The 26,178-nt window shown below is 52.7% G+C and overlaps 1 protein-coding gene across 1 annotated transcript in view; it reads left to right on the top strand.

Moving 5' to 3' along the window:
• The window catches only part of ENTREP2 (endosomal transmembrane epsin interactor 2), a 241,270-nt gene extending 216,019 nt beyond the window's left edge, over positions 1–25,251 (top strand). The window contains exons 5-11 of the mRNA XM_070775270.1: positions 993–1,100; positions 7,515–7,675; positions 8,340–8,475; positions 15,100–15,175; positions 19,331–19,549; positions 20,924–20,998; positions 22,056–25,251. Coding sequence (XP_070631371.1) covers positions 993–1,100; positions 7,515–7,675; positions 8,340–8,475; positions 15,100–15,175; positions 19,331–19,549; positions 20,924–20,998; positions 22,056–22,375 — 1,095 coding nt within the window. The 3' untranslated portion in view covers positions 22,376–25,251. The remainder of the gene's footprint in view (positions 1–992; positions 1,101–7,514; positions 7,676–8,339; positions 8,476–15,099; positions 15,176–19,330; positions 19,550–20,923; positions 20,999–22,055) is intronic.
• Positions 25,252–26,178: the final 927 nt, after the last annotated feature.

The following is a 26,178-nucleotide window of genomic DNA, read 5'->3' as shown; positions in this document are numbered from 1 at the left end:
CCTGTGGCCACTGCTGAGTTTTCCAAATTTGCTGGCATATTGAGTGCAGCACTTTCACAGCATCATCTTTCAGGATTTGAAGAATTGGATAGGACATAGCAACTAAACAACAGCAACAATGGCATGGATGGTTTTGCCGTGAACAAAAATAAGGGCTCCTGGTTCCTGTGATCCTCCTTACTCCCCCTCACCCTTCCCATCCCTTTCCTCTACTGGCTTTCCAGTAAAGTCCTACAGGGATGAACTATTGATGCCTGGAACAACTTGAATGAATCTTGAGGGAATCAAGCTGAGTGAAAAAACTCAGTTGTGAAAAGTCACAAGTTTTATGCTTCCAGTTGTATCCTAGCCTTGAAATGACAAAAGTATAAAAACAGAGATCAGACTCGTGGTTGACAGGGGTCTGGAAAGGGAGGTTGAGTGGGAGAGAAAGGTGAGTGTGTCTGTAAAGGGCAACGTGGGTAGGGAGGGTGGATCCTGTGCTCATGGAGGTGTTCTGAGCATTGACTGTGTCATCGTCCTTCCTGGCTGTGATATCACACTGTAGTTTTGTAAGATGCTGCCGTGGAAAAAACCAAGGGAGGCGTACCCAGGGTCCCTCTATGGTTTCTTACAACTGCAAGTGAATCTACAATTTTCTCAAGAAAAGAAGTTTAAAAAACTTGGAATTTTTTTTTCTTATCAAAATTCTCAGTTAGACTTTATAATTGACAGAGATGGCCCACCTACTTAAATGTTGGCACTTTGAAGATTTTCTTAGATGGTAACCACCTAATAATTATCAAAATTGTAAAATACATCATTTAGTATCTAATTTGATCAACCATGTGGGAGAGTACACAAATGTGTCTGTAATAGACCAGTGTTGATGAAAAAAAAAAGCCCCACGAAACAGGTGGCTGCCCTTGTCCTGGACCTCAACGGCAGTGCTGAGGGTCCTGCCGCCTGCGTTGCCAAGACAGTGCTGACGCCCTCTGCGTCTTTTCCCGCAGGAACTCCTCTTCAGTGTGTGTGCCCTCAACGTCCTGTCCACCATTGTGTGTGCACTGGCCACAGCCATGTGCTGCATGCAGATGGTCTCTGCCGATGTCCTGCAGATGGTAAGTGGCCCCCCGCCTCTCCCCCTCTCCCCAGCACAGTCAAAATGGTGGGGTCTTGACCCCTCCCCCAACCAGTTTGAGAGCAATGCAGCATGGACACCGCTGGCTTCCCACCAGAACAATGAGCCCTGACAGCAGCACATGGGGCCTGGAGATCCTTGAAGGTCCCTCCATGCTACCCTCTGGAAGACAGAAACCCACAGATTCGATGCCACCGATGTATTTATTTAGGTGCAGTTGGAGCTCCTTGCTGATGGGGTCCAGCTACCGTTACATGCCTCTAGGGAGCCCCAGGTTTGTGCCGCTGAGTAACTGTGGTGACCATTGTATAGCCCAAGACATCCTCCAGAGCCATGCAACTGTCTCCAGGCTTCAGAATTCTTCTTCTTCTTTTTTTTTAATCTATTTATTTATTTGGCTCTTCCAGATCTTAATTGCAGGTTGTGGGATCTTTGATCTTCTTTGTGGGCTCTTTAGTTGCAACATGCAAATCCTTAGTTACAACATGTGGGATCTAATTTCCTGACCAGGGATTGAACCCAGGCCCCTGCATTAGGGGTACAGAGTCTCAGCCACTGCACTGCCAGGGAAGTCCCCCAGAATTCACTTGTAATAAAGCAGGATTGTTAGAATATGAGCTCTTCTCAAATTGAAAAACTGCTCCACTGTGCCTTGCACACTTGCTCATTAACCGTCAGCTCATAATCCAGCAGCAGGTCACTGGTCGGCTATCATTGGAGCCTCCAGCCAGGGTCTTAGAGATGAGGAAGTGCTGGTCCCCAGGGGAGGGATGAGGCCAAGAGTGGAGGTCACATGCTGATTAATACACAATCAGTAATAGTGACGGCTCTTCGTTATTTGTGTGAATAGAACATGACCCACTGCTCAGTACATTACCGCTAAAGTCAGCAAGTCAAGAGGAAGTGATGAGAAGATGCTGTTCTCCATGCTAAGGGTAGGAACCCTCCCTCCCTGCTCCCCTGGGCCCCTCCAGGCCCTGCCCTGCCTCCTCCCCAATGTTTCAAGCATCTTATGAAACAAAGGCAAGTTGTTCTTGTAGGAGCCTGTGTGTTTTGTTCTTCCCCACCCACCCTGTAGCAATTCATCAGTTCACAACACGACGCAGGGCCAGAGAGCATCATTATCAAGGTGTTAAAAATTCATTGGCTCTAATCACGTGCGGCCTATTCTTCCCTGTGTACCTCCACACAGCTGTCACAGCCTGCTGACCTTTTCGAGAGGCAGCAGTTTTCCAAAAGACACCTAATTAAGCATCTCTTCAGCAGCAATGAACTCCTGGCCTCACTCGCTGAGCCCTCATGTAGACATTTCTCTCCGGTATGTTATGTAAAGGAAGGTTAAGTGCCGTGGGGGTCCACTCACCTCGACAGATTTTCCTGTCAATCTGGAAATATCACTCCAATCAGATCAAACTAACGGAACCGCAGGGCTGGAAACACTGAAAGTTTGCATTTCCTAGCTTTCAGAATTAAAATAGAAATTACCAACCAAATAAGAAAATCTGTCATAGCTGTAATAGCATGCACACTGGATTATAACGTACAGTTCAGTTCAGTTCAGTCGCTCAGTCTTGTCTGACCCTTTGCGACCCCATGAACTGCAGCACACCAGGCCTCCCTGTCCATCACCAACTCCCAGAGTCCACCCAAACCCATGTCCATTGAGTCAGTGATGCCATCTAACCATCTCATCCTTTGTCATCCCCTTCTCTTCCTGCCCTCAATCTTTCCCAACATCAGGGTCTTTTCCAATGAGTCAGCTCTTCGCATCAGGTGGCCAAAGTATTAGAGTTTCAGCTTCAACATCAGTCCTTCCAATGAATACCCAGGACTGATCTCCTTTAGGATGGACTGGTTGGATCTCCTTACAGTCCAAGGGACTCTCAAGAGTCTTCTCCAACACCACAGTTCAAAAGCATCAATTCTTCCGCGCTCAGCTTTCTTTATAGTCCAACTCTCACATGACCACTGGAAAAACCATAGCCTTGACTAGACTAACCTTTGTTGGCAAAGTAATGTCTCTGCTTTTGAATATGCTATTTAGGTTGGTCATAACTTTCCTTTCAAGGAGTAAGCATCTTTTAATTTCATGGCTGCAGTCACCGTCTGCAGTGATTTTGGAGCCCAGAAAAATAGTCAGCCATGGTTGTATGTATCCCCAAACCAGTTTATACCAGGGGTATATGGGTTGTAAGTGCATATTCTACTACTGTGTGAACCAACAAAATATGAGTGCAAAAAGAGAATTACTTCTATTACAATAAAATTGAGTGCTCTTGAAAGATTCTCAAAAGATTTTCCAGTAAGCTGTTTTCCTCTGCCCTTACTTTATTGCCAGCCACCCAGCCTCAGGGACATCGTCTGCTATTACACGTGTCTCCGTTTGTGCATCTCTGTTCGGCACCAGCTTGTTAACTTCATCTTTTGTTACTGTTACTTATGTAAAAGAGCGTCACTAAATATATTGCCATCAATTTAAATGTAGGTCAGACAACTCTAAGGGGTTGAGATAAAAACTAAAAAAAAGTCTAGGGGTTGTCTATACACACATTGCTACCCAAGTACCTTTAAGTTCTGGCTCTGCTATAAAAACACAGACCTAGAAAGTTAGAGAATGTTTTTGTCCGACCATGGTGTATTTATGCAGGAAAAGCCACAGGGCACTCCCTTCAACAGACTGTGACTCCCAACAAAGGCCTTATCCCACGTGGAAGGAGCCCACAATTTTATTCTTATGTCTGTGGATCAACATTTTGGAATAATTAATAATTTAGGGAGAATTCATATAATGAAGACATGCCTACATGAGATGCAAATTGTTATGCCTATGGTCAGAATTTATCTAATTGAATTCCTGTAATACATTTGAAAATAGTGGACCATTATTTCCAAAAGACCATCTGATGATAAAATTCCATTTATTGATATAGTTTCATGGAGAAAGCATTTACGTCCACAGGCCTATAATTGCATGTTTTTAGTTTTATTTCCTACGTGTAATCTCAGTTTTCCATTTTTTCAGTAAGCTGTTTTCCTCCCCACTTATTTTATTGCCTGCCACCCAGCCTTAGGGACATCGTCTGCTATTACAGACATCTCCCTTCGGCACCAGCTTGTTAGCATCGTCCTTTGTTGCTGTCATTTATGTTCTCCACTTGTCCTGTGCCTTATTGAAGTGGATCTGCTTCCGATGCGGCAGGCAGAGTACCGTGCCTTCACAGACGTGATGCAGTGGGCTTGCCCACGGAGCTTGGAAGGGGTGCTGGCCTCTGTATCAGAGGGATAGAGTGCCCCTAAGAGCTCCCAGATCAGGCAAATTCACCTGCATCTTCTACCCATTCAGCCCTCCTCGGACCCACAGTGACTCTCCTTGAGGTTTGGGTTCACCACAAGGGTCTTCAGGTCCTAGGTGTTACTTAACTATCAGATGAGGATCGATGGGTATCTTAACCTAAAAAGCCAGTTACAGCAGACTTACGTAAAATGATGCATTTATACCACGGAACGTTGTATTTTGACTTTAAAAATGCAAATGAGCATTTGTCACCCTGGTTGGTGTGGTGCCAGGCTCTTCATTTTGACTATAGGTCTCTTTGGTGTATCAGGTTATTCGTGGAAATCACACCCTCTGTGATTTCCAGATTTAGTTCCTTTCAGCTGGACTCAGCTGTGTGAAGCCATCTGCATGGATGTATTATGATCCTGACGAACACTTGGCCAAGACCCACCTTGGCAGCAGTTTCTGCTTAGCTATGAAGTCTTTTCCAAAGCCTCCAACTCAGTTTTCACAGAACAAGCAAGTTTTCTTGTCTGCATTCATATTTCACTGTAAATTAACAGTAGTAACTAAAACTGATCTGAACCTGTTTGAGGAGGCCTCCTTGCTCACCTGAGGGAGGGGTAGAAGGACCAGAGATCAGCAGGATGCCTAGGGGGCTGTCACTCCTAGGTCCAGAGTGCAGGGAGAGAGAGCTCCAGCTTACTGACAAGAGTTCCATTCAGAAGCCTTTTCCATGGCAATAATCCTGCTCTTTCTACCAAGGATGTACGTGCATGCTAACTCGATTCATTTCTGTCCAACTCTTTGCGGCCCCATGGACTACAGCCTGCCAGGCTCCTCTTCCATGGGATTCTCCAGGCAAGAATAGTGGAGTGAGTTGCCATGCCCTCCTCCAGGGTATCTTCCCAACCCAAGTATCAAACCCACATCTCTTCTGTCTCCTGCATTGGGAGGTGGGTTCTTTACCCCTAGCACTACCTGGGAAGCATGTGCCTAACATGGGTCCTCCCCCCAGAGCATACCCATGAGAACAGGCTTCTCTCCAGCAGAGACTAAAATGCAAAGTCCTCTTTTGAGGATGATGAGAGCTGGACAGTGATGCCCACACCAGGTATGTGAATACCTCAGACAGGTACCGACCTCACACTGCTCACCAGGCACAGGTACCCCTTTGTCATCACACGGACCACCCAAGGCTTGTACAGGTGTCCCAGGGCAAGCAGAACCACATGGGAAGGAAGTGATTCTTTAGGGCCCGTTTCCTCCCCAGCACACCCAGCTGCAGGATTGGCTCCAAACCTGGCCATCACCCTGCAGACCTGGGGCCACAGAGGAAGTTGTGGACAGTGAGCATTTCTGCACATCCTGAGGATGACTGGGAGGTTGAGGGTGAAAGGAGACAGGATCCAGGGAGAGAGAACAGACCTTGTTTGGTATTTGGGGTTGGTTCAAAAGGCAGTTGGAGGATTCAGGGATACCATGGGTTAGTGGGTAAGGAGGCTAGAAACCTGGTGGGATCCAGGGAGCAGAGGCATGTAAAAGAGTTTTAAAGGGGGATAACCTCATCTCGTTGGATTAAACGTAACTTTTTAAAGCAGAACAAGAGGAAGAAAACCAAGGCAGAGAGGTGAGTTAGACGCTCTCAAAAGGAGAAGATAACCTGGGGGCTACTTGGAGGTGGCAGCCAGGAGGTATTGTTCACCTGTGAAGTGGATGCTCATAGAGCATCTTCTGGGCCTAGGGTACCAGACAAGGCTCAGAGATAAGACACAGACTGGACCCAGGGCCACGGAGGGAAAAAGACTCGCCCTTGGGATTTCAGCACAGCTCCTACAGGGATCTCATTACTTCCCAGGGGTGAACGGCAGAGGACAGAGGGGAGGAGGGGCAGGGCAGGAGCAGTCTGAGGAACCCCTTCTCCCTGGCTGCATCTTTGTCTGACTCCCTCTCACGCCTCTGTGGGTAGAACCTAATGACACCAGCTTCTGGGGAGACCGTGGGGTGCGGCTCTCCACCCGCCTGTCTCAAAGCAAAGTCCAGGGCCAGTGACCCTGGGCTCCCAGATAGACGCTGCCTTGGCAGACAGATTTGAGGGGTGTTGGGGAGATGGCAGGGTGACTCATGGGATTCCCACCGTGGAGGCCAAGGAGCCAGGTGCCTGCTGCTAAGTCTGAGATGCTTCCTTGAAGACAGGCCAACACCCCCTGGAAAGGCCATCTGGACTTTAGAGCAGAAATGGAGACCTCTGTTTAACCTTTAAAAAGCCTCCCTCGCATGACCACATTGACTCCTTTAAACCTGCTAATAGGATCACCTGGACCTCCTCACCTCTCTCATTCCTGGTGGAATTGGACCTTCCACGGGAAAGCACTTTGCCTTTTGTGTTTCATGCTTGAGGGTGTTGTTGATTTCTCTAATTCCTGAGTCTTCACTCCATGAGACCCCCAGGACCCTTAGCCTCATCCTGGCTGCTCAGCCTCGTGCAGTGGCCGTGGGGCAAGTGGCTTTCCAAAGTCAAGGCCAGCAGGCACATCCGCACTGCCCTTGGCCATGGAATCACCTCTGTCTCAGATGATTAAGTGCACAAGCCTCGGCTCACACTGGCTGGCAGGGCATTGACTGGGCTCTGTGTGTGGAGAAGGCAAGAGCCACATGCAGCCTGAGTTAGTGGCAGAGATAGGAGTAAAGTCTTCCCAGACTGTGCTTTGCCTCAGAAGACACGTCTGTATAACAGCAGGGGAATGGAGCGCGATGAGGCTCCAGAGGGAAGGGGATCCTCACAGAGCCATTGTTTCACATGTGTGTTTAGCCAGTTCCCTTGAGTAAATAATCAGCCTGCAGTGCGGGTTGATCCCTGGGTCGGGAATATTCCCTTGGATAAGGAGATGGCTGCACACTACAGTATTCTTGCCTGGAGAATTCCATGGACAGAGGAGCCTGGCGGGCTACAGTCCATGGGGTTACAAAGAGTTGAATACAACTGAACAACTAACACTGTTTGACAGGTTGAAGTCCCTGAGTTCCAACTGTGTCATTAAAGCTTCAGTACAGTTAGCTTCATGAGACACAAGCCATACCGGCCGACCGATCACTCGGAACCTCTCTGTCTTCCAGTTCCTTCCACAAAGGGCACCTTCTGCCAGCCCAGCCTGCCTGACCCCCCATGGTACCGTGCTCCACCAGACCTTGGATTTCGATGAGTTCGTGCCCCCGCTGCCCCCTCCGCCCTATTACCCTCCAGAGTACACCTGCACACCCACTGCTGAGGCCCACAGGTTGGTGTCTCTGGGAACACCTCCCTGAGGGATGCTGGGGCCCAAGAATGGGAAGCCGTATGGGGATGGGGAAGGCATGAGTTGCTCCTCGTCCATGCAGGTGAGCAGAGGGGAGGCAGATGAAGGCCTGAATGTTGGTCCCGACAGCAGAGCCCCAGGCAGGGTGGTGGTGGAGTAGGATGCTCAGAGACCTGTGTGCTTCCTCTGGCCTCACTGCAGGGTATCCGAGGGGAAACCCAGGCAGGACCAGTCCTATTCCACTCTCAGAAAACACAGTACAGCTCTCAGGTTGAACATGCATGCATGCTCAGTCGTGTCTGACTGTTTGTGACCCCATTGTAGCCCCCCCCCGGCTCCTCTGTCCATGGGATTCTCCACGCAAGAATACTGGAGTGGGTTGCCTATTTCCTGTCATGTTACAGTCACATTTAATTAAAGATGAATCAGCTCTAAGATGTTTTTCATTGTTACGGAAAAGACCGTGAAGTTGGTGAAAGTACCAGTATCCTTTGAGAGCAGTAAAGAGTTAGAACCACCTAGTGAATGAGGCTTTTTTTCCACACACCCAAGAATTCTGTGTGGGGAATTGTTCCGATTGCTCTGAGGGCAATGGGAACAGCCGGCTCCTTCCCCAGAGGGTGACCTTCCTCCTTCTGCTGCTCAGGGGCCTCCACTTGGACTTCGCTTCCTCCCCGTTTGGCACTTTGTACGGCGTCGCCATCAACAGCCCCGGCCTGCTGTACCCTGCTGAGCTCCCACCACCCTACGAGGCCGTGGTAGGCCCGAGCCCTGCCAACCAGGTGAGTCCCAGGCCCTCCAACAGGCCAGTTCCCTGTTCCCGGCCTTTCTGCCTTCTTTGGAATCTCTCCCAGCCATTCAACAAACCTGTGGGCACTGATGTCTCAGCCCTGTCTGAGCAGGAGGCAGGGGCAGGGAGCCTGAGTATGCAGGGGGCTCTGGCCTGTTTCAGCTACAGGCCACTGTCATGGTCAGCCAGACACGTGACAGCTGGTTTGAACCCCTGCTCCTGCCGGAAGCCTGGTGGCTCCAGCCAGAGAGAGGCCTGAGCCCAGAAGGCACACACTCAGGATGTGTGAGCTCGGTTTCCTCATCTGTGAAGTGGGATCATAATAGTACCAAGCCCTTCAGGTGGACAAGGACAGTTGTAATAGACAGGGCTGGGCACATGTCAGGGTCTAACTTGGCAAAAGCTACCTGCACTTCTTTGGTATTGTTACCACCATCCTTGTCATCATGCTGTCATTGCCGAATATCAAGGGTCACTGGCAAGGGCAGAGACACGTTGAACACAGGGAAAGGTTGCACTGGCCCAAATACAGATGTAGTGATGGGGCCACATGGTGGCCCCTTGGGGAACTGCAGGGATTTGACAGTGTGTGTCTGATGGGGGACACACAGCCATCCGGGGAGCAGGCTGCAGCCACCCCTGGGCCCCATACACCAGGCAGAGGAGACACAGACGGGACCGGGACTTCCAGGGGCACGGCCGTGGGGCTTCAGCAGCCATGGAGCCACCCCCCCACCCCAGAGGTGGTACAGGCCCAACCTCACACTGTCACCCTGTGAGACGGGTCCCGCGGTGAGCAGGCCAGGCTCCAGGGCCTGTGTGTTTCCGCCACCCCTGAGGAGTGGCCCTGGGGACCCCCTGTGCTGGGCTCAGCCTCCAGGGATGTGACTGGACACAGTCCTGTCTTCAGGGGATCAAGTCCTACAGGCCAGTAGCTATGTGACAGGAAGAAAAGGGAAGAGGCTCGGCGCCTGGGGGGCGTCTCTACCACGGGCTCTCCTCGGACTCCTGGGGTGTGATTGCCATCCACCCAGCCGAGGCAGAGGCTCCTGACACCCCAGGGCCTCTCTCAGGGCCTGCTCCCACCAAGAGGTCCTGAGACTGTCAGCCCAGCAGAAGGACTCAGCTGGGTCTCCTGGCTGTTTTCCTGTGTGGGGAAGGGACAGACCAGGCAACAGCCCCAGAGGGAGGAGGCAGCAGTGTGATGTGAGTGACTCTCGTCTCTAGATCCATTAACGACCAAATTCTCCGGAACTTTTCCCTTTAAAGCGAAGCATTTGAAGAGCATTCTGCCTTCCTGAAGTGGTTTATTTTTCTCTTCGTGATAAAAATTGATCAGTCAATATTGTCAAGGGAACCCACTTCCTGTGAGAGTGGTCAGAGTCCTGAACGGAGCTCTGTGGGGCACTGGGCAGGGATGCTGGTCCCTGGATGGGTCCAAGGATCCTGGGAGCTGAGGCCTCAGCCATTGGCAGGCCAGCAGGTCAGGGAGGAGGGGTGTGCTCCCAGGTGAGGGGGCAGCTCCTGCAAAGGCTCAGAGGGAGGGGCAAATGTGAGATCAGGGGACAACAATCTACTTGCTGCTCCTTGCTGGGTACCAGGATCATCAGAACATCCAAGGGAATGTCTGTGGCTGATAGGGTCTGGACTTGGGGCCTTAGAGAGGTTGGGGTTTGCTGCAGAGATGGTCACTGAAGCCCTGGATCCAGGGGGTGAGGGCCGAGGAGAAGGCATGGTTGGGGGTCCCAGAAACCAGTGCTCAGGGAGGAAGACACCAGCCAAGTGTTGCCCGGAGGTGGTTAAAGACTGAGCCCCGTCCATCTGGCTCACCATCCAAGGGCTACTGGTGACTGACAGGACCAGCTGCCATGGGGTGGGGGAGTGGGCAGGACCAGATGGCATCGGGAGTGGGGGATGGCACCTGAGGAGGGGGACCAGGAGTGTGGATACTTTTTCTAGGTTCCAGGGGGCCTCCTGACTCTGTGTAGGGATTGTCAATCAAATGCAGATGCTGGGTTCACCCTCAGCACTCTGGGGCTGCTGAGAATCTGAGGATCAGCCTGGCTCCCAAATCCCCACTGCAGCTGCTACACATTTGGGAACCGGGGTCAATGGCTCTGGCAAGATGCTCCAAGAAGAGGCCGGATAGGAAATAGCTGGGGGTGGGGGTGGGGTGTGGGAACAGGGTGAGGGGGTTACAAAAGGGTTGTGCCAGGGCCTGGAGCATGGGGCCAGGGCCTCCCCAGGGCCAGGGGAGGGAGGGCCCTGGAAGGCAGAAGGGGCTGACCCGGGAGCAGACAGGCAGCTCAGCCTGTAACCAGCAGGGGCACTGGGCAGGGCGGCCAGGGAACTGGAGACCCCAGGAAGCCCACAGGACTGTGTGATTCTCCTCAGCCACCTTGGGGTGGGAGGGACCCCTGCCACCTCCCCCTCCACGTCCGCCTTTGCACCACAACCCCTCTGCCACACAGAGCTCCGGGCTCCCCTAGCCTGCATCTCCATATTCCCTCCATGTCCAGAGGAGAGGAGCTACGCAGTGATTCTCAGGTCTGTGTGCACCACCCCGTGGACAGCGCAGGGCAGGAGCCAGCGAGAAGCCCCAGCCGCGCTCCTGCCCTGCTGGGCTTCCGAGGATCCAGTGGGCTGGGATCCAGCTTTGGGTTTGAGGGTGACATTTGAGGCACCCCCACACTTGGACCTAGAAGGATGTTGAGTATTTATCACTATTTTACTCTCTTTTTTTCCCTGAAGAATAGACTATATCGGAATATGATGATGGTAATACCTGTTCTAAGACCCATATGACATCATTTTCCAAAAGTATGAGGAATTCTCTAAGTGGAGATTTCTTTCACAGGATTTTGGGGAGGAAATTTTCAAGGGCAAAGACCCATCTTACATGAGCTTGCGTTAGCTCAGACACTGGCAGATTACAAGCGCCTGCACAATTGATTGTTGTCACTGGATGTGGCCCCCCTTCCCTGGGCCTGGCTGGCAGCATCTGCGATGAAAGGGCCACCACACCCCTCCTCCTCCCAGTCCAGGGGCCGCTGGCTGATTCTCTCTGACCCTGTGGCCTGGCAGCACTTTACAATTCCACAGACACCCCAGGGGAGCAGGGGGAGTAGGGGACGCTGGGAGTCCAGGAACCCCTCCCATCCATGGAAGGAACACTGCGCCTGCCAGTTGCCCCCTCTCCCAGGCAGCCCTCCCCCTAACTTGACAGTCAGGAGCAGCTCCCTTAAAGCACGAGCCCCTCTCCCCAGAAGATGAGAAGGTTAATTACACCCTTGTTAGGTCAGATGTGTATAAATTGCCTATTTGTGCTCCTTTGGATAAAGAGAGGAAGACAACTGCCCCTGGAAAGACAAGCAGACGCCGTGCAAGTCTGAGCAGAGCAGAGGCCGCGCATCTCAATAGATTTTTGACTTGGAAAGAAACATGCCTCCCCCCCACCTCCGAACTCAGCATGTTCATTTTGACCATGTGTTTTGGCCTCATTCAGGTTCCGTTCTGATTTGGTCTGCGATGAGCTCTCTTCTCCGTGGCCTGAGCTTGGGGCAGGACTGGAAGCAGGGAGTTTCTTTCTACAACAGGAAAGTGGGCAAATTTGCCAGGTTGATGTCCTGCACGTGATCCGGGGGGTCCGTAATACCGTGCACTGGTTCACAGTTTCCATGATCCAGAGGTGAATGGGGTCCCCTTCCTCAGGGTCACAGGACAGGGACAAATGGACTTCTCTGTGGCCTCGGAGGAAGGGCCAGCTGGGCCATTGTGGGTGGATGGGGCTTGTGAGCCAGAGCAGCTCCTCGTGGAGGCCTAGGGGGCAGGAAGAGGGTTCACGGGAATGATGTGGATGCTGATTGATGACCCTGGACGCCACACTGTAGACCTTCCTTTGAGCACCTGAGCATCTGGGGTGGATGTGACCTAACAGGGCTTTGGGGATTTTGGTGGCAATACAGTGGGTGGGGCCAGAAGTTGTGAGAAAGGTGAGGGACATGACAGAGCTGTGTCCAACCCCAAGGCCTCAAAGTTATTATTTGTATTTTCAGACAAAACGACTTTTACATTTGAAAACCTGTAAGTCAAGTATCTTGAAAGATTGTTTTGGAAAATGAGCCCAAAACCTTAGTGCCCCTTTTCCTCGATTGCCGATAACTGCCCCCACCCCGACCCAAGGACAGCGCTCTGTGAACCTAGGATACAGCTGCCTGACCTCAGCCAGGAGTAGGAAACTTGTTACAGACATAGGGCAGAGTTTCCACACAAGACGTGTTAGCCCCAGCTTCCTGCAAGAAAGGGAGATGGGGAAACTTTGCTTATTTGCCTAAATGCCAATTGACTTTTCAGTTACGATAAGTGGTCAAAACAACACATCTGGGAATAAACAAATGCAGGCATCAGAGCATCCACATTACATCATTCATGCAGCCTCTCCTTTCCCAGCCCTTTCACCCTCTGTCCTGTGGGAGCTGTTATGAGCCTTTATTGCTAAACTCAAATTTCAGCTCCAATTCTATGCTGCAAATATATTTCTTCCACTGCCTCTGTGTTTCACCGACAATGCTGGTTGAAGTGAGCAGCCATTCCCCCACAGCTGAGCTGTGGCCAGGTGGCCTTGGACATGGGGTGGTGAGGGCGGGGCACGTTCAAGTTCAACCCTGACACCCTGCTCACCAGGGTGATGGATGCCCTGCTCCCAGGAACTGTCTCCTCTTGACACCAGGTTTGACTGTGAGCCAGAGAGAAGCCGGTGCCGCTTCTGCAAAACATGACATGAATCCAATTTCCTCCTGACCTTGTCTTGCCGTGTATTTTACTTCTCTTGTTTTATTTATATTTCTTTATTGCCAGAAGCTTTTTATTTTCAGGCCTGAAGTTGCCACCCACTCCTACAAAAAAAAAAAAAGGGAGTCAAAAAGGTTAGATACAGGCAAGAGTTAGGAAATGAACCTCTGGGCACTGTTCCTTTTTTTGTGATTTTGAAGGGGGCTGTTTTGATGTTGTTTTTTTTTTTAATATTTATTTATTTGGCTGCACCCGATCTTAGTTGCCAAATAAATAAATTTTTTTTTTTTAAAAACCGCTTCCTGCAAAAATCACAAAAAAAGTCTTAGTTGCCGAATGTGGGATCTTTGATCTTCTTTGGTGGCATGTGGAATCTTTTTGTTGTTGTTTCAGGGTGTGGAATCTTTAGTTGTAGCATGAGAACTTTTAGTTGCTGCCTGTGAGATCTAGTTCCCTGACCAGGGATTGAACCCAGGCCCGCCTGCACTGGGAGCACAGAGTCTTAGCCACTGGACCACCAGGGATGTCCCTGGCTAGAGATTCTTGACACAGATTTCCCACACAGGTTACCTGGTGTGGATGTTGTGAATTCACCCCAACCAACCCTTCCCTGGCAGAGAGGGAGTGCTGAGTGCTGGATGGTATTATATACATGTGGGATTCAAGGGACCATTGGGGCACCTCCCTGTCTGATCCCTGTGGGTGTGCAGCTCACCCCTCTGGTGGGGTGGAGTGGGGTGGGGGCCAGTAGCCTATCCCCCCGCTTGCTTGACAAAGGAAAGGTGGGCACCCACTATAAGCTTTCGATTCAGCAGGAGGGAGACAGAAATGTAATTACTGAGCTGGAACCAGGCCCGCCACAGAGCCCGCCTGACCTTCCCAGCCTCCACCAGCCCATTACTGGCCAGCCCTGCTGGCCAACCCCACGAGGACCCAGGGATGGTGTTCATGAGGGGCACAGGGTCAGTGCACACGGGTTCATGCCTTCAGGTGCATGGCTGGGGAGGGGAGAGGCTGCTGTGCCCTGAAGCAGGGAGGGCATAGATGCACTAGCCTGGGGCGGATCCCAGCCCAAAGCGGGTGGTCAAAGAGCAGACGTGCCCCATCCCTGCTCAGCAGAGGAGGCTGGTTTCTCCCCTCACACTCCCGAGGCCTCTCTGGGCCTTACAGTCATTCAAGAAGAAAGCTGCAAAAGTGTGAGGACCGTGCACCCTGATTCGAGTTTCACAGCCACCCCCTCCACTGGGCTTGGGGGCCTGCATCAACCTGGCACACGCTCCGTGTGCACCTGGACCCCTGGCCTTGGGAGCAGCCTCCTGACCCCACGTGTGAGGGGACGGCAGAGGAGGAGGCCGGGTGCACGCAGCCCTGGGGAGTGCGGAGCGTGTTCAGTGCCTGCCTGTGTGCATACTGCTAGCCCAGAGCACTGCGGTGCCATGAGTGTTGGTGCCATGGTCCTTCTCTTCCCAGGATGAGGGCAGGGAGAGAGGAGGGGGTGGGGGTGAGGGAAGGGCTGTCCTGTTGCTTCTGGTGAGGCAGGGACCATGTGACCATCAGTCCCAGACAGTGCCTGTGAGTGGAAGGCGAGCGGACTCAGGGTGGGCTCTCAGGGTGAGCACACGGTTGAGTGCAGAAGGTCCAAGGAAGGAGCTTCAGTCTTGGAAATGGCGTCTCCCTCCACCCACCCCACACATTCAGGGGAGAAGATTGGAGCCCTGCTTACATGTCTGTGGAAGACGAGCTCTGGGGTCAACCTGCCTTTCTAGAGGTGGCTGTGATGCACCCTTCAGACAGCAGACCACCCACATCCCGTTTCCCACTGCAGCTCCCGAGCACGGAGCCGCAAGTGACTGAACCCAGCCCCGGGGACCCCGACGTCGCTGCGGGCTTCAGCTCACAAGGTAAGTACATCCTCTTCAGTCTGAAACACTTAAGGTGGTAGTTTTCCAGGCGTGTCTCCTCCTCCCTTTTTCTTCTCTTCTCCTCCTGTTACATCCTCTGTCTCCTCCTCTTGAAGGGATGGGAGCTGCTGGAGCCACTCCTGCTAGGTACAGGGGAGGCTCCACACATCCTCCTCCTCTGCCCCACTGGTCAGACCTGGGAACCTCATACTTTCCCCAGGGGGCTTTGTCCGCTCCGCTCACCCCAGCGCCCTTTCCCTCATTTGCTGCTGTTGTTCAGTCTCTTAGTCGTGTCCGACTCTTTGGAACCCCATGGACTGCAGCACACCAAGCTTCCCTGTCCTTCACTGTCTCCCAAAGTGTGCCCAAACTCACATCGAGTCAGTGATGCCATCCAACCATCTTGTCCTCTGTCATCCCCTTCTCCTTCTGCCTTCAATCTTTCCCAGCATCAGGGTCTTTTCCAACAGGCCGGCTCTTCGCATCAGGTGACCAAGGGATTGGAGCTTCAGCATCAGTCCTTCCAGTGAATATGCAGGATTGATTTCCTTTAGGATTGACTGGTTTGATCTCCTTGAGTCCAAGGGACTCTCACGAGTCTTCTCCAACACCATAGTGGAAAAGCATCAGTCCTTCATTGCTCAGCCTTCTTTATGGTCCAACTCTCACATCCATACATGACTACTGGAAAAACCATAGCTTTTACTGTACAGACCTTTGTCGGAAAAGTGGTATCTCTGCTTTTGAGTACACTGTCAAGGTTTGTCATAGCTTTTCTTCCAAGGAGAAAGAATCTTTTCATAGCCAATCAGTTCACCTGTATCTTATTGGGATCTTGATAGGAATCACATTAAACCTGTGCAGCTATTTGAACAGAATCACTATCTTTTTTTTTTTTTTACAATATTGTGTTAATTTCTGCTGCACAGCAAAGTGACTCTGTTATACATATACACACATTCTTTTTTCATATTCTTTTCCATGTGGTTTATCCAAGATAATGAATACAGGTCCCTGTGTCATACATTAGAACCTTCTTGTTTGTCCAGTCTCTACATACTAGTTTGCATCTGCTAATCCCAAACTCCCAGTCCTTCCCACCTCTGACTCCCTCTCCCCCTTGGCAACCACAAGTCTGATCTCCAAATCTGAGTCTGTGTAGAATAAGTTCATTTGTTCAGTATTTTAGGGGATCACCATCTTTCTAAAGCTGAGTCTTCCAAGGCAGGAACACAGTGTAGAATAAGTTCATTTGTTCAGTATTTTAGGGGATCACCATCTTTCTAAAGCTGAGTCTTCCAAGGCAGGAACACAGTCTGTCTCTGTGGGTTTCACTGTGGTTTCACAGTATCATTTTCACCTACAGATCCTGGGCAGGTTTTGTTGGTGTGTGTGTTACATGTTTCATTTTCTCTGGAGCAACTTGTCATCGGCACTGGATTTACACCTTTGGTTTCCGCATGTTCATGGTCAGTATGTGTGACTGACTGTGACTCAGGGGATTCACTCATGTGTTCACCTCAAATTGGACAACCTTGCTGAACGCATTTATTGCATGAGTGCGTGCTAAGTCGCTTCAGTCCTGTCCGACTCTTTGTGATCCTATGGACTGTAGCCCACCAGGCTCCTATGTCCATGGAATTCTCCAGACAAGAATACTGGAGTGGGTTGCCATTTCCTTCTCCAGGGGATCTTCCTGACCCAGCAATCAAACCCATGACTCTTGCACTGCAGGCAGGTTCTTTATCTTCTGAGCCACCTGGGAAGCCCAAAGATATAGTCACACGACACAAGCCAAGGAGTTGAGGGCGGTGTGCAGAAAAGAGTTATCAGCCTTGGACCATCAGTTTTTCCTGCAATGTTGTTCTAATTTTATCAGGTTTCTATTAACGACATATATTCAGAGATAAGTCACATTTGTCTCTCTGTGACTGCATGTCCTTGAGGAACTCAATCACTGGACTTTCACTGACATTGAGAAACTTGGGATCAATTTTGTGTGCATATGTCCCATCTCATCAAATTATATACATTAAGTATATACAGGGCTTTTGCATACAAATTACACCCCAATAAAGCGGTAAAAGAGAGGGGAAATTGGGATCAGAGTCCACAGGAATGAATACTATTCAAAAGACTTTTAACACTCTGCTGGGTAGTCTTGAAAAGATTTTATAGTACTTATGACGACAATGTCTAGGTCTAAACTTTTCTAATGAAACAGGAAAGTGTTCTTTCTTTCCTACATTTATACACTTGATTTTGGGCCCTTGCCCAATTATTTTCTTGGGATAAATTCCAGTGAGGAAAACTGCCAAGTCCAGGGGAACATGGACTTGGGGATATTGACCACACTGTGTCCTGGAAAGGTTTTATTACAAGTTCATGTTCCCACCAAGGGTGCTTGTTACAAACCCCGTACCCCCCCCCCCAAACATTGTCACTCCTGGGGACCTTAACCACTCTTAAAGGTGAACTTGACACACACAGGATTGTGTGAGTGTCAAGTTTTTACATGTTTATCATCAACTTGTAGGTCTGTTTGGGGGTCCATTTTTTTCTCTAGAAGTTATTTTTTTTTAGATTTATAAGAAAAATTGGAGAAGGAATTGGCACCCCACTCCAGTATTCTTTCCCGTGAAATCCCATGAACAGAGGAGCCTGGCATGGAGTTCATATTCATGGTTTTCCATATTCCTGTTCATGGAGTCGCAGAGTCAGATACAACTTAGCAACTAAACAACAATAACAACAAATAAGAAAAATATTTGCTAAATAGAGAAGTGAGGAAATGTGTAAGAGCGACAGTTTTCCTGTTTATGACAGGCTTGCTTTCCCCGTTCAGGCTTTGTTTCCAAAGTCTGTTAACGAGGCCTTCACCATACACAAGTTTGCCATTCCTTCTGTTGTCAAATGTATCAGGCTTTTCCTTTATGGTTTCTATCAATATCATGTTTATAAAATCTTTCTCCACCCCATGGCTGCAGGTTTATTCTCACATATTTTCTTCTTACAGTATCTTAAAGAAGGAAAGTGTTGATGATCCTGAAGATTTTTTTTTTTTTTAATGTAATCTGTGAGATCTGGCTCATCTTTGTTTTTCCAAATGGACAGATGGGACTGATGGTTTCAAACCACCTCTTGGGCGGCAGCAGTGGAGAGTGGGGCAGGGGGGTGGCTGAGCGCAGGTGCTGCAGGACGGTCACGTCAGCCAGCTCCCGCTTGGCTGCCTGTCACCTCTTTCCCACCCTCTCTCAGCTGCATATCTTTGTCCAGGGACTGGGGGTGACTGGGTGGGCCCTGGGCACAGGATGTGCATGGATGTGGGGCACTTGGGACCTCTGGGAATAGAGAGGCTCCCCCAGCACCCACAGGAAGGAGAGGAAAGAACGACCCCAAAGCTTCCCCTCACCTCCCTGCAGGAGTTCGAGCTGCTGTGGTTCTTATCACATGTCCCCCAAGTGGGCCGCTCAACTTGAACATCTACTTCAGTCAGGAGGGAGGGCAGTGAGGTGGTCCTCAGGCCCTGGTGTGCATACAGGTCTGCTAGGGACCCTGTTTAGATGGATCCTGGTCCAGTCCTGCCTCAGGGCCACCTGTGGAGAAGCAAGGGGTGGAGCCCGGCCTGAGCAGCAGTTCTCACACCTGGGGCGTCAGGGCAGCTTGTTCAATACCTGGTGCCAGGCCACCTCCAGAGTGGTCAGGGCTGGGCTAACCCCCTGCCTGATGAGGGGCTGCACTCTGGGCCTGTGTCGGGGCAGACAGGTTCTCAGACCCACTGGAACCTGGCTGGGGGTGCTAGGGTCCCTCAAGCCCCCACCTCTCTCTGCACAGGCCCTGCCCTTGGAGCGAGAGACCCTTCCTGTGCACCTTCCTGTGCTTCAGACTCCCCGCCCCAGGATGCCCTGGATGGGAGGTGCAGCTGGTTTCTGACTTGGAATCTCTTGTGGAGCCCATGGCCCTCCTGGAGTGATTCTGGTCCCCCTTCTTTCCACACGGAGCACTATCAGCCTCACACAATGACAGGGTTTTTTCCAGGCTTGGAGTTTGGAGGGTGGGCTACACCTGCCCCCTGGGAGGACTCTGGAGGACACTCTCCCTCATGGTGGGGGGCTCGGTGGTCACCAGCACTAACTCGGGTCCCTTTCTTTGCAGCACTGGCTGACAGCTCCAGCCTCCTGGCCTCCGAGGGCAGCGCTGCTCCTGGCCTGAGCCACCTGTCCCCCGACAACCCCACGGGCACCCCGCTACCTACCCCGCATCCCCACCACACGTCCCCCGAGGGCCCCCACAAGGGCACACGGGTGCGGCCAGGTCCCAGGCGCATGGCCCGCTCCATCAGTGACCCCACTTCATGCACGTCCAGGACGACAGGTACAGCGGCCCCGGCCCCTCTGTCCACATGGGCAATGTGAACTTGATGTCCGAAGCCTGGAAGGGGGATGGCCAGCCTGCAACTTCTGCTGTGCTCCGACTGAGCTTGCTGCTCAGTCAGGGAGGAGGGCAGGCAGACGGAAGTTCAGGGAGATGACAGCCTTCTGGGCAGGTCTGCCAGCCTTGGCGTTAACCTGCAGGCTTCACACCAGCTTTGGGGCCTGTGAGGCCTCCGGTCAGGCAGAGCCCACAGTCTGTATCCGTCTCAGCCTGGGTGACTCCCCTGCCAGGACCAGCCTGGGTTACACACTTGTGGGAAGTGCCTGTGTCTGCTGAGGGATCTGGTGGGACAAGGAGCCACGTAAGACCTGGCTGCATCGACACATCGTGAGCACGCTGGGTCAGGTCAGTGTTGTCCACATGACATTAGGCGCCCCCAGGATGGGAGACCTGGCCCAAGGGTCCTGCACCTTGCAGTCCAACAGCACACCCTAGGGGGTCTCATACATCCTGAAGTTGGAAGACCCCCACCTCCTTCTGGGTCTGTGCCACTAAAAGTTGGGAGGCCCTTGACCACAAGTACCATCGCTGTGGGGACTTGTCCATACAGTGAAAGAAGTCAGAGGAGACCAGTGGCGCCTGGACCAGTCAATGGTCTTGTCCAGCTGAACCCCAGGTGGATTAGATCCCATCCTGCCCCCAGGAGAACCCCATCCCTGCATGGAGCCAGTGTCCACCCAGGTCACTGCCTGAGATGCCCCACTGGAAAGTACAGGCAGTGCCTCTGCCGCTTCTGGTCAGCACCCCTCCCATCCCTCCTGCACCCCCCGCCAGCTCACCCACCACCTCCCCCACAACCTTCTCCTGAGGACGCACCGGCTGCTCACATGCTCCTGGCTCAGATGTTTCTAAGCCCCTTAGGGCTACCACCACCCAATTGGGGTCCCTGCTCCTCACCCCTCCAGTGAAGCTCATGCACTGCAAACCCTGACATATTAGGGATGGATCTAAAGAGCAGTGATGGCTTGCTTACAAGCTGTCACCCCTGTGACTGCCTCTCCATGCTGTCACCTCTGACAGTTACTGTTTTGTTCATCAAAAGCACGTGCCTCCCAGGCGCCTGGACCCCCAGATGTGGATGGGGATTGGGATGAAGGGCTCTGGGTTTGTCAGTGGTGTCAGCTGGCTGCCCTTTGCTGAGGCTGTGCTGAGAAAGTGACAGGCCAGGGGACCTCCTCCCCCGGGTTTATATTCAGGGGTCTCCACTGCTGGCCTTACCTCTGATGTCCATCTTAGACACAGGAGGGTCACTATAGTATTATCAGGAATTCCTTCCCCCTGGGCTATGTATTAACTGAACTCTTTCTGGTTAAGGTGATGCCTCTTCACACACCCCATCCTGCAGCCAGGACCTCGAAGCAGGACTGTCCCGAGCAGCACTGGGGACTGGTGAGACACCCCTTTTCTGAAACCCTTTGATAACTTCTGTGCAGGGGGCGGAAGTACCAGTGGTCCTCAGCTGCCTTGTGTCTAAACCCAGCCAGCCCCTCCCAGAGTGGTCCAGGCATGTAGAAGACCCAGCCCTCTGGGTTTGGAAGATGGGCTGCCCTCCACCATTCCCCACTCTCTTGGTGGGCTTTATTAGAGGCTACACCTGATTTATCACTGGTTTTACTGTATTTATGAGTTTCTATTTGGAGGGGAGAGGCCCCCACCCCCCATGTGTGAGTCTTGTACAGTTTCTCATGCTTCATTACCAGGATTGCTCACTGCCACAAAACACACCCCAGACCACCCAGAATGTGTTCTCTTGTGTGACCTGCAACATAGATGGGGCAGGCCGGGCCTTAGGCTGGTCCTTGGCAACTCATCACAGCTGACCGCCTGGAGCTGGGTTCCTTGATGGGGTTCTTTCTGTGGGTCATCCAGAGAGGCCACGACCCTACTGGGAGCTGGTGTCATTTCCCCACCCTTGGCATGGGGGCCCTGGGCCCTGGGCTGGCTGCCTCGAGAGGCATGGCTGCTGTCTGTCCTTGACATGGGGAGGGACTCTCACTGCCCTCTGCCACCCTCTGCTCTGCTCTCCAGGCAGATGTGTGTTCAGATGCCATCCAGCCCTCAAGGGCAAAGGTCATGGAGCTGGGGAAGGCTGAGAAGGGGCATCACACCCCATCCCCCCAACACACACAATGCTTGTGAATTCCAGCAGAGAACTGAGACCCCTGCCCAGCCCCTATCTCGCCAGCAAGCTTTGAATCCCACCCTCCCATTCCCAGCCCTTCAACTCCAGGAGGCTGCAGCCCCTCTAGATTAATGCAGGCTGAACTCAGGGGTGCGAGGGGCCAGGCACAGAGGGACACAGGAAGTGAGGACCAGGCTGGGACACGGGAATCTGGGCAGAGTTTGTCCAAATCATCCCTGTGTTTGCTTTTCAAGGAATTCCTGGACGGCTGCCTTCTGTTTTGTGTCCGTTGTTCTCAGATTGTGTCTTTCCCCCAATTTTCAGCGACCCTGTCTCACTCAATCACGGCCGCCTACACCTTTCGGCACCAACTCTCACCCAGGGAATCAGACGCCTGGAAAGCAGACCCGCGGTCAACGCCAGAGGCCTTACAGACAGTTTCCAAAGAGCGGCTGCGCTCCTTAGTGGACAGCAAGGCCTTTGAGGACGCCAGGGTCTTGGTGGCCAAGTTCTTGGAGCACTCGAGCAGCTCCCTGCCCGTGGAGGTGAGGCATGTGGTGGGCTCTGCCCGCTCAGCTGTGCCCCCTGAGGAGTGCCTCATGGAGGAGGCTGTCCTCAGCACCCGTGTCCTGGGCCAGCTGTGACAGCGCCTCCGTCTGGGCGTGGACACAGATGCGGATGAACTGGTGCCTGAGTCCCCACGGGGGCACCGAGCGTGTGGGGAGAGGCTGCGATCCAGGGTGGTTCAGGCAGGAAACAGCTGCTCTGCCCTGGATGAGAACCCCGTCCACTGTTCTCTGGGGGTGACACTTCCTACCTAGCCCAGTGACACAGCAGACGACTCTCCCGTGTCCCTTGTGAATCCTTGGTGCTGTCAGGCAGATGGTGCCTTGAACGAGCTGAGCAACAGGAATCCAGTGACAGGGTCGTGCATCTAGCTGAACTGAAGTATCTTCAAGGTTGGGGCCGTGGAGGAGCAGGATCCCCCCCACTCCTGACTTAATTTAGTGTTTAAGTGGGTCAAGCAGGGCATTAGGCAGTGAGTCCATTTTCCCTTGTGGTTTGTATCCACGATCTACCCGGTCTCAGATGCTGATTGTTAAGGAAATTAAGTAATTCTAGCCCAGATGGCATCCTGGGCTCAGCCATCTGCCCGAAGGGCCACACGGCCACCACATCTGGTGAACACATACACAATGAGGGACACCCCAGTGGCCCAGCCACCCTGGGGGACAGATGGCTGGGACTAGGGGCTCTGAGAGACCCCCATCACCTTGTCTCCTTGGCAACCCCTCCCTGCTCCACCCACCGCCAACCAGAGCATCTTCCCTGCTTCCTCTCTGGCAGCCTCTTCGCTGTCTTTTTAACCCGCTCGGCACAGAGCACTTTGTCCTGGAATAGCAAGCCCCTGTGGATGCCCCCAGGGTTCTCCCGCATCTGCCTTGGCCAGACTGGCCTCAAGGGATCTCATGACCCAGAGCAGCCCCTTCCCCAGCTGAGCAGCAGCTGCATCTGCTTTGGAAGATGCGGGCTGTCCATCCCTTTCCATAAACCCCACCCTGAGTGTGCAAAGGCCTCCTTGGGGGCCCTGGATCTTCGTGCCACCCCCCCGGACCCCTGGCTCTGGTGACCTCAGCAGCAGCTACTTCTCAACCATGGCCCCAAGGCAGCACCATCCTCAACTTTCTACAGCCACAGGGACACCTGTGTCATCCTGGACTGTGGCTGGTGGCTCCTGTGAGACAAGACAGCTGAATCCCAGTCCTCAACCCACGGGCCCAACACAGGGAGTGTAGGGGTTGGGCCAGATAGGTGCCCACACTGCCAGGGGTCCAGCAGCCTGGGCCAGTGTGCTGGGGTGTGTCAGGGAGTGGGGAGAGGGTGGCTGGGAGAGTGTTTCCAGCCCAGACACCCAGAGGAGCCCCTGGACCCCAAGGTAGGAAGCCCAGGTGACGGTCAGCTGTGAACACTTTGTTTCAGTCACATTATCATTGATCACCGCCTCCCAGAGGTAAGAACTGGACCAATATCTACTCAGGCCTCTGATGACAGCTGGAACTTCTCCACTCGAGACATCCCAGAGATGAATTTATGAGCACTTTATCCAGACTGTAAAATGAAAATCTCTTAATTTTTCTCAGCTGAGGGCTTTTGAAGTCCCCAAAGCCACTCTCTCTGTAGGTAAAGTAAATTGATGGTTTTTCCAAGGGGTCTCCCCTGAGCCTCCAGCCTGCACCTCTTCATCTGGGCCTCTGTGGGGTGGCAGCCAGAGCTTTGCAGGCTACAGGGGGCTCACCTGGGTGGGCAGGGGGGCCCACATTAGGCTTGGGGGCTCACACAGTGGATTCCCAGGCTAAACCTGTAGTCTCAGATGTGGCTGTCGCTCGAGTGAGGCTTGACCTTGTGGGCATTGGAACTGTCACTGAGCAGCCGGACAGGTGACCCCCCCAGGAGGCCTGGCCTGGTGCTCCGTGTCCTCTGCATTACCTCCCTGCACGGGGACACATCTCTTGCCTCTGGACACCTGACACAGGCTGTGCCTCCACCTGGGTGCAGGTGGGCACTCTGGCCCAAAGCCCGTCATCTAGGTGTTCTCAATGCTCAGTCCTCAGACACGTTCTCACACTCAGTGTTTCTGGATGAGGACTCTGCATTGAGTCCTGCTCCACTGGACTAGCACCTCCTGAGGGCCTGGCAACCACGTGGGCTCCCACAGGGCTTGGCTCCCAGCTTCCAGGAAAGGTCCCAGGAAGAGAGCAGTGCCTGGCAGCAGGCTGGGGCCCCAGCACCTTCAACCCCACTCTACTCGGTGACATCCGGGAACCAGGGTCCCTGCATCGAGCACCCTGAGCCCCAGGCCATGTGGGTGCCTGGCCACAGGGAAAGCTGGTTCCCCCGTCACTTTTGCACCCGCACCCACTCAGCCCTGTGCTGCCTGCCCTGGTTAATCACCAATAGGAGGGCCGCCAGGGTCTATGGTGGAAGCCGAGGCACAGGATGCACCCTGCATGGGGTCTGGTGCCTCTGCTCCCTTGACTCCCCGTCCTTCCCCAGAGGGCCGGCTTACCTCGGAACCAGAGCCTGTCAGGACACTGCCATCAAACCCCCCACCCCCAGGCACCACAGGGATGCTGAGATGGGGGCGTGCTGGACCCTAAATCTTTGTCAAACCGCAGGGAGTTTTTCCTTCCCCAGGCACCACAGGGATGCTGAGATGGGGGCGTGCTGGACCCCAAATCTTTGTCAAACATCAGGGAGCTTTCCTTTCCAAGGACTTATGGGCCCCTTCAGCTGGCAACAGTGATACAAATTAAATTCTTGTAACAAACCATGGAAAAGAAATCTCATTTTAAATGGATGTTTTTCTCCCCTTGGCTGTACCAATCCACAGATGCTGCTATGAAGGCAGAATTTATAGGAAATTGTTTTCAAGCCTGTTTGTACAACTGGCAGGCTGTATTTAATGTACCTCAAGGTGTTTTCATAATGATCAGTGTTTTAATAAAAGCTATTTCTGGCCTCTGTGTCTCTGAGGTCTGACTAGGACAGACAGACTCTGAGAACCATGTGTCACTGCTGGTGACCAGGTCCCGAGCCAGGGTCAGGCTGGACAGCCAGGAAGGGAGTGTGACCACCCCTGGCCCCCTGACATGCATTTCCTAACATGCTTCTAGAGACAAGGACAAGACAGGTGCCTAGACACAGGTAGGTCCCACAGATGCTGGCCTCTAGCTGTCTCTCCGTGGGATGCACCCTGGCTTCTGGGAGGGATTGAAGCTGGCTTAAAACCCTCTTTAATTTTGTTTTTATGTGTTACTGTTTGATGGGGCACCTGTCCCCATGTCATTTGCTAGCCATGGGCTTCCCCACTGTAGCCTGTTCACCTACCTCATCCAGGGCACTGCAGAGCCAGCCCCCTGGGCCCCCTGGGCCCCCTGAGCTGAGGCCTCTGCCTTCCAGCTCTCACTGCATAGTGTGGTCCAGCCCCGGCTATTAGTTCACAGCATGGAGCCAGGATCCCAGCCAGAGAAGGGGCCCTGCTTGTCCAGTGTCCCCGGCTAACATGCTGGACACAAACCAGTGCTTCTGACCAAATCCCAGGCTCACCCCGCCTTCCCATGCCACAGGACAATGACCACGAAGTGCAGTCAGTGATGGCCAGTCCTGTTGTTACACTAGATGGGCTGCAGAGTGGCTGCAGGCAAGGAGCCAGTGCTGCAAGTGGGCCAGCTTCCTTCTCTATCCACGCACATGCCTCTACAGAGGCAATTCCAATCTAAGCCAGGAGAAGCCCAAGACCCCCCATCCCTGCTCTCCGTTGACCAATTCATGCCCAAAGTCCTCACACCCAGCGAGAAGACCCCCTTCCAGAGCTGGACAGAGAGGCACGGAGTCAAAGGGAAGCTAGGCGGCTGCATCCCTGTCAACAAACCAGCTGCAGGACAGC

Source organism: Bos indicus, chromosome 21, assembly GCF_029378745.1.
Source record: "Bos indicus isolate NIAB-ARS_2022 breed Sahiwal x Tharparkar chromosome 21, NIAB-ARS_B.indTharparkar_mat_pri_1.0, whole genome shotgun sequence".
NCBI classification, from domain to species: Eukaryota; Metazoa; Chordata; class Mammalia; order Artiodactyla; family Bovidae; genus Bos; species Bos indicus.
This window is presented reverse-complemented; position numbering and strand designations above follow the sequence as displayed.